At 39.3% G+C, this 8,628-nt stretch overlaps 1 protein-coding gene across 3 annotated transcripts; it reads right to left on the reverse strand.

Moving 5' to 3' along the window:
• Positions 1-1,440: 1,440 nt before the first annotated feature.
• LOC104228169 (ABC transporter B family member 21-like) lies at positions 1,441-8,421 on the reverse strand. Of its 3 annotated transcripts, none has more exons than XM_009780574.2 (13): positions 8,073-8,421; positions 7,137-7,481; positions 6,777-6,831; positions 6,501-6,676; positions 6,154-6,375; positions 5,774-6,012; positions 5,114-5,639; positions 4,648-4,921; positions 3,375-4,264; positions 2,874-3,140; positions 2,508-2,771; positions 2,124-2,417; positions 1,441-2,006 (listed from the first exon to the last, which is right to left on the reverse strand). In XM_009780574.2, exons 2-13 carry the CDS (start codon positions 7,464-7,466, stop codon positions 1,656-1,658), a joined length of 3,888 nt encoding a protein of 1,295 aa, XP_009778876.1. In that variant the 5' UTR covers positions 7,467-7,481; positions 8,073-8,421; the 3' UTR covers positions 1,441-1,655. The 3 variants fall into 3 exon arrangements, with proteins under 3 accessions (XP_009778876.1, XP_009778877.1, XP_070024604.1); XM_009780575.2 differs by lacking the exon at positions 8,073-8,421 and adding an exon at positions 7,634-8,036; XM_070168503.1 differs by lacking the exon at positions 8,073-8,421 and adding an exon at positions 7,617-8,036.
• Positions 8,422-8,628: the final 207 nt, after the last annotated feature.

The raw sequence follows: 8,628 nt of genomic DNA on the forward strand, positions 1-8,628 counted from the left end.
CTGACCCACTAAGATTTGACATCCACTATGCTGCACTTGCAAATGGCAGCAGCAGCTGCAGACTGCTACTTTCAGTCCCAGTGGGTTTTTCAATACTCCCTCTATTTCAGTTTATGTGAATCTATTTCTTTTTTGGTCCGTTCCAAAAAGAATGAACCCTTTCTAAATTTGGTAACAATTTAGCTTAAACTTACAACTCTACCCTTAATGAGAAGCTTTTATAACCACACAAATACTCTGGGCCCATTTGGACTTGTTTAGGATCACAAATTCCAAAAGTCTTATTTTTTTTTTAAACTCTGTGCCCAATCAAACAGGTTCACATAACTGGAACGGATGGAGTATAAGAAAACAATTACTACTAAGTGGATATAGTATAGTGATTAATGAATTAATATTGGCTATAAATTAAAGTTCAAATCTAAATAGAGATACAAACTATCAGTAATTTTTTAGCCGTCGAAACTATAATAGGCAAAGTTATTCAATAAATGTAGTAGTTAAATACATTACTGCGAGTAAAAAAAATAAAAAAATTAAGTAGGTGTATAGAGAGAGAGTAAATAATGACATAAAATTGTGTCCGTGTGCAAGTGTTTGATAGTAGTACTTAATTGTATAAAGAAAGAAGAAAAGAAAAGAGTTAGGATTTGCAGCGGAAAGCACGGGAGTCCATGTGATAAAGTAACTAAATCCGTTAACTGAAGGCACGTGGAAATGTATATATTTTGTAAACAAAATTTGTGTAGGTAAGGTAATTTATTAGACATGAATATTTACGGTAGTAAAGTTTCCAATAGTGTATAGGAATGAAAAAATCTCTTTTAGAATAGGTAATTGAAAAATATTCAGTGTTTGCAAAGTCATTAAAAAATAGCCACTGTTTTGCTGAAATACGAAAAGTTACAGCATATTATGTTGAATTATGGAGCTCCTGCGTATAAACTTCCAGCATATTTAGGTTTGAACTTCAACGCACGGAAAGTTTTGGCATAACATGTGGGATTATGGAGCTCTTGCGCATAAAGATTTTATCTTTACATTAAAAAAATGGCTAAATTTCGATTACTTTTAAAATAGTGGCTATTTTTTAATTACCAATTGTAAATCTGGCTATTTTTTTATATTTTCCCTCCCGTATGAAATTGAATTGGTTGATATATGTGAACAATAAAGATAATATACGGTTAATTCAGTCAAATCATTTTTGAGCTACAGTTGAAGTGAAGAATTTCAACGATCAAAGCGATGTTGCCGACAAGTGAGTCTTGCTCATTTGACGTAGCACCTCCACCCACAACGGTTAGTTCCTGGGTTCGAGTCAAACTGGAGGAGAAAGGTAAAAACACTATATATCCTCCTAAATTGGGAGGGATCTATAAATCTAATTCATCATTGATGTCATACCATGTGTAATGCTCCTGCAGCCAAAGCAGTAAATAGAATGAGAAAAAGATGTGGGAACTTAATAACCAGAACACATCAAGTCAAGTTGGGGAGGCAAGGTTACTTGCTTCTCTCATTTGGTAGTTGAAGAATGCTACTATACTATGCTTTATATGACTTGCAGTACACTATTAAAGAAACTCTTCTTCAGCAAATGTCAAAAAGATGAAAAATGAATACAATTTACTTGATGAAAATAAGAAGTAGAACTAAGAAGCACGCGTGTGGAGGGCCACCAAAGAGGCATAAAAGCCATCTTTGATGTTGATCAGAGTCTCATGCTTCCCTTTCTCTACGATCACTCCATTTTTTACCACAGCAATTACATCTGCTCCTTTAATGGTTGATAATCTATGAGCTACCACCACAGTTGTACGATTTACCATCACTCGGTCAAGTGCATCTTGAACTAATCTCTCTGATTCTGCATCCAATGCGCTTGTTGCCTCATCCAATAGTAGGATTTTCGGATTTTTCACTATGGCTCTCGCTATTGCTACTCGTTGTTTTTGCCCACCTGACAGCTGAGTTCCTCGCTCTCCCACTGTCGTATCATAACCCTATAATTCATATAGTTTCAAATGTAATTATTATAAGCTCGCCTAACAACGATGGATAACAAGGAATTATCATCAATGGCAATATCAAAGGTAGCAAAGGTGTCGGTTCAAACCAACCTGTTGCAAACCACTGATGAACTTGTGGGCGTTTGCTAATTCTGCTGCTGCTATAATTTCTGCTTCAGTTGCATTTCCTTCCTTTCCGTATGCAATATTGGCTCGGATTGTGTCGTTGAACAACACTGGTTCTTGGCTTACAAGTCCCATTTGCTGCCTCAGCCATTTTACTTGGAACTTCTGAATCTCTATTCCGTCCAATGTAACCTGGCCTGAATCAGGATCATAAAACCTTTGCAGTAAAGATACTACGGTTGACTTTCCACATCCGCTCTCCCCAACCAAAGCAACCGTCTGAAATTTCAGCTCACCCCAAACTAAGTTAACCAATGAATTATGCAGTAGGGCTAATATATGTAAGACGAAATCCAACTATAAATTTACCTTTCCACTGCGAATGGTCAAGCAAAGGTCTCTAAAAATTTGAACATCTGGCCTCGTTGGATACTTAAAGCTTATGTGCTGCAGCTCAATATCTCCCTTCACAGTGTCCAATGTCATACCAGAATCATCACTTGGATCTATTTTGGATTTCCTGTCTAGAATAGCAAATATGGAAGCAGCAGCATCCTTGGCCTTGCTTGAATCTGGTGCCAATGAGCTTGACTGGGAAATACCTATAGCTGCCATCGTTAGAGCAAAGAAAACCTGCCATGTTGCAGATATTCCAATTTAGCCTCATAACAACCAATTTAACTGAAATCCTGAAAAAGAGAAAAACGTAACGGGGATATCCATTACTGTACATACACGGAAAACGTCTGAAAAAGTGATTTTTCCATCCTGAACAAGATGAGCTCCCGCGTAAAAACTGGTTGCATATACAAGAAACAGCAAAGCAAACGATACACCAAACCCTATCCCGCTAATTAAACCTTGCTTTATTCCAGCCTTCAATGGGCCTTCACACTTTCTTCTGTATATTTTCATCACCTTCTCTTCTGCACAAAATGACGCAACAGTTCTTATACCTCCAACAGCATCATTTGCAACTTGACTTGCTTCCTCATACATCATCTGTGAAAAGTACGATTAATCAGTAACATTATCACCGAAAGAATTTGGCAACGGTAGCAGATAATAACCAATTAACCATCTGAGAGATTAAAAGCTTTCTATCTTGGCTAATTTATTGATTTAACTGATGTTTGAGAACAATTTTCAAGTTTAAGACTTGATTGTCCATGTCTTTAATCCTACAAGCAACCTAGTTCGCTGTAAGTAAGCTTTGTAACAAGGATATAGACAAACCTTTGCATCTGCACTGAATCCTTTCATGAACTTGATTTGAACATACCCATTTAAACCAATTAGAGGTATCATAGCAAGGATGATAAGTGCCAACTGCCAACTTGCTTCAAAAGCAATAGCTAAACCTGCAATTGCTGACGCAGAATCTTGGACCATTTGAGCAAGTGAATCTCCTACTAATGCACGCACTTTGGCTGCATCAGCAGAAAGCCTAGCACCAATCATTCCAGAGGAGTGCTCAGATTCATCAAACCACCCTACCTCCATGCGGACCACCTTCTCAAAGCACATTGATCTAATTCTTCTTATCAACTTACAACCAGCTATACTAAAAAGGTATGTCCTTGTAGGAAATGCAATTAAAGTTACAGCTCCAAGAACAACAAACATGAGAGCCCAAAACTTTGAGTCCTTCCTTAGTTGATGTGGGGGCTCATAAAATGTTTTGATCGCGCTAGAGAATAAGATGCCGAAAATTGGAAGTAAAGTACCATTAATAATTGCAGCCACAGCTCCAATGATGATCACAGGTACCTCAGGCTTGTTGAGATAGGCTAAGCGACGGATGGGGACCTTTAACGGCTTTCCAGATACTTCCTGGATACCAGTTTCTGTGTCTGCATTAGCTGTTTCAGGTACACTAACTCCAGTAGGTAAACCATATGAGATGGAGAGTGAATGGCGGCTGCTATTTCCTATGCCAGATGAACTCCGACTGACAGATCGTAAGAGTGACATTGTTTTACTTGACTGTCTACCAGATCCCATAGATTTATCTAATCTCTCCCTCTCATTTAGGCCTGATTGTTCTGTTTCTTTGTTCACCTCTTGCAAGCGTATAAGCTGAGAGTATGCTCCCTGGGGATCCTCGAGTAGTTCGTGATGTGTGCCTGAACAGTCCACAGCAATGACATTAAAGAGAATGCGTGAGTCTTTCTTTTAAGAACCTATTTGTGATAGAAAAGAAACTCTCAGTGGAGGAATCCCTTAAAGATTCCCTAGGAAAGACTTACAGATTAAGAAAACAAGCAATAGGTTCGTAAGAGTGTCTAGTGACAAGACACAAAAATAATAGTAATGACAAAGTTCTTGGTTCTTGTTTGGACATGTCTGAAATCAGACGTCATGAATTTGTAACTTAAACATGCTAACCAGACTACTATAACATTCTGGATTAGTATACATCGTTGAAAAGAATAAGAGTGAAGGCAATGTTGATGATGGACTGGAGGTCAGAGAATAGCATATCTAAGTAAGGGACATGGTTCAATACCTTTTTCAACAACTTTTCCCCGATGAATGACTGCAATCATGTCAGCATTCCTTATTGTGCTCAATCGATGCGCAACTATGATGGTTGTTCTGTTGATCATAATCCTATCCAATGCTTCTTGTACAACTCTCTCAGATTCTGCGTCTAGTGCACTTGTTGCTTCATCTAACAGTAATATCCGTGGATCTTTTAATATTGCTCTTGCAATGGCAATTCTTTGCTTTTGCCCACCAGAAAGTTGAGTTCCATGTTCTCCAACCATGGTGTCTAGACCCTGAACACAGAAGTTTTCGTGCAAATGGTAAATAATGGTACACATCAAAAATTTATAAACAATCAGGAGCTTTAGTAACAACAACAATCAGGAACTTAGTTTGGTTCCTGATAAGCTCAGATGATGACAAAGAAAGCTGAAAGAAGCAGCAAAGACTTTAGAAACATGACCAGACTAAGTTCCAAATAAAACCTGTGGTAGTTTATCTATGAACTTTGCGGCATTTGCTAACTCAACCGCAGCCTTAATCTCTTCAGCAGTAGCATCGTGCTTGCCATACGCAATATTTTCCTTAATGCTTGCTGTGAAAAGCACCGGTTCTTGGCTCACAAGACCAATCTTTCCCCTGATCCACTTAAGCTGGAAGTCTTTGAGATTAATTCCATCAATCAGAACTTGACCAGCTTGAGGATCATAGAATCTTTCTATCAGACTTATGACTGTTGACTTCCCACTTCCACTTTGCCCAACCAAAGCTGCAGTTGTGCCACTTGATACGAATAGTGAGAATCCACTGAATATTTGCTCATCAGGTCTGGCTGGGTAACTGAAGGACACGTCATTCAATTCAATATCACCACGGATGTCGTCCAATATCTTTCCGTTGGTATCATAAGCATCTATCTCCGGCTTTCTCTTTATGGTTTCAAACATCTTGTAAGCGGCAGCTTGACCTGCAGCAAATGCGGTCATACAGGGAGATGCCTGGCCCAGGGACCTGTCATAGAAATATTTAATCATATCGCATGAATTAAAACTTTGAAAATCCCGTAAAAGAAAGTCATCTTCAATTTACATGATGGATTGTGTATGTAGAATTTAAGGAATTTAGTAGTTCTATGGAAGACTCACATGGAAGCGGTTAACACAGCTATAATTACATTGAGAACTTGACCACCAGTATATCCTTTTTCCAAGATAAGCCTTGCGCCAAACCAGATAGCCAAAGCATAACTGCAGTATATAATAGCAAAAACTGACCCAAGACCTAATCCACTTGCCAGCCCTTCATTTGCACCTGACTGGTAAGCTTTAACTAGGGACTTGTTATAGTTAGCCACAGCTTGCTTCTCCCCCGTAAATGATGCAACCTGCGGAGGAAACAAGACACATGTCATACTTCTACTAGTGATTTTCTGAGAAGAAAGTCTAAGAAAGATTGCTTTGCTCCCATACAAATTTCATCAGAGCATGAGCATGGGCATTCCCAATAATTTAGACTTATGACATACCGTTCTAATGGAGCCAATTGTCTGTTCAACCACCGTTGCAGCCCTGGCATAAGCATCTTGTCCACGGGATGCCATCTTAGATAGGATAACGGACATCACTCCACCAGATATGACAAGTAGAGGAATGACTGATAACATGACAAGTGTGAGAAGCCAGCCTTTGGTAAATGAGATGACAAAGCCCCCTATAAATGTTGCCATCAGCTGTACAAATTTCCCTACCTGCCGAAGTTAAGGAAACAACATCAAGTATAGAAAGAGCAATTCTATTCTCACAAAGGATTTTTTTTATGCAGAATGTGAACTACAAGGAAGGGCTTAGTAGAGTTGCTTTTCAGCATGAGTACCTTCTCGCCCATTGCATCTTGTATAAGAACAGTGTCACCGGACATCCTCCCAACCACCTCTCCCGTATTTGTTTCCTTATCATAGAAAGCAATATCTTGTTGCAAAATAGTTTTCAGATAGAGACTCCTTATTCGAGCAGCCTGTCTTTCACCGGAGATCATCCAAAAAGCGACCTCTGAACAACAGGCATTAATTTAAACTTCAATCATAATAGTTCAAAATTGCCTATGCTTAGTATGCCAGAACCAAGAACTGTCATCAGAATGAGAACTTACGAAGAAATGCAGCTGCCCCACATCCCAATGCTAAGTAGACAAATTTCAGTGAGACCTACATGAAATTAGACAGATTTCACTTTCAGAAGGGCTACTACTCAGTTTATAAAAAGATCAAATGAGGAGCCATGTGACCGGGAGGTCACGGCTTCGAGCCATGGAAACAGCCTATTGCAGAAATGCAGGGTAAGTTTGCGTACAATAAACCCTTGTGTCCGGCCCTTCCCCGAACCCCGCGCATAGCGGGAGGCTGCCATTTTTTTTTTTATCAAATGAGGAGCCATACTAGAGAAATAGGAGTGATACTATTTGGAAAAAGTTCAAGAAAGCATACAGTTAAAAGGTGAAGTCTCTTCTTACCCTGGAGACTACCCGAAGCACATCTTTGTTATTCTGGTTTTGTCCGAATGAGTCAGTCAACTCTCCAAAAAGAATTGTCATAATAGGCAAGGACAATCCGTTCCCAATAGCGGCAATTGTACCAATGATCATCAAAACTTTATCAGTAGAATCAGCAAAGGAGAAGAGCTTGTAAAAGGGAACTGTATTAGTGCTCTCCGGTTGTTTGGTCTTGTCAGAGTCCTGCTGGCCTGCATTGGTATCTGCCACAGTTTGCGATGCGCGACTTCCTGATGATGAAGAGGCTCCATTAAGTCCTGTATTTCCATCCAAACCGTTCCTTTCAGCCATAGCCGGAACTCAGACCTGAAAAGAGTAGCATTTTACTAGGTTAAGCAAAATAGAAATACAGAAGGGAACAAAGCAACCAACAGAGTAATGAATACTAATCTAAAGAGGCTGATATTTGACTCAATGAATTTGAGAAGGAATCAAAACTACCATTCCGATCCACTAACCCAGTAATTAGTCTCAGATTAATTCAGCTTGAAAGCATAGAGAATCAACTCTCCCCTCCCCGCACCCAAATTAAATTATTCATAAGAAGGTAGAGAAGTCAAAAGTTGGTAAAAGAGAAGAAAACCATCCCATATTTGGTTGGTGCATGTGATATACAATAATGTATCAATCAGAAAATAGATCAAAACCAAAACGGAGAAAGCCCCCGCTGGTGGTGAGGCTGGTGGGGACGGGATATTTGATAAAGGGCCGGCCGCTGCACAAGGCATCCCACGTTCAGGAAGGGCCGCATACCAAAAGGCAGGTCGAGAAGGACGGCATCACAAAGGGCGTGACGTAGACAGTCTTCCCTAGTACAAGCATGGTTGCTGATACAGCTCGAACTCGTGATCCATAGGGACTTATTATATGATGCTTAAGCTGGTTTTGGAAGATTACCTTATCTGAGTTTCTTCTCCTTCCCTGTGACAGAATGATAGTCAAATGATTGAGGTTGTATTTGTGGTTGGATTTTGGGACTTAGTATTATTTGTCAAACTAAACTTAGTTGTCTTGTTTGGGGTTCCTGCTTTTTCGGGCAGTGCACTTTAAGGGTGTAAAGTAAGTTGAGTTTGAGTTTCCTTATGGGAAATGAATACTTTGTGGAGACAAATCCGCTGTCACAAACTAAACGCGATTTGAATTTGGATTTGGATTCGGATTTGGATTTGAATTCGGACGGACTCCCGCCCGGTTGTCGTTCAACTTCCCTTTTAACCTACCAAATGTGGTTGCATTACACAGAATCAAAATCGCATCACATATGTATATATTGTTTAAACGTGGATCCTGTTGACAAATCAATAATGATTTACTTGAAGCACAAGGTGTGGACTCTGACTTTTTTTTTAATACATATACCAGTTGCTTTTTTTTTTTTATTTAAATATTAAGATGTACGTAATTGCTTAGATAAGCATTTCGGTTGGAGTGGGGAAGAAGGAATGAACATCCG

The sequence above is a fragment of the Nicotiana sylvestris genome, chromosome 2, assembly GCF_000393655.2.
Source record: "Nicotiana sylvestris chromosome 2, ASM39365v2, whole genome shotgun sequence".
NCBI lineage: Eukaryota > Viridiplantae > Streptophyta > Magnoliopsida > Solanales > Solanaceae > Nicotiana > Nicotiana sylvestris.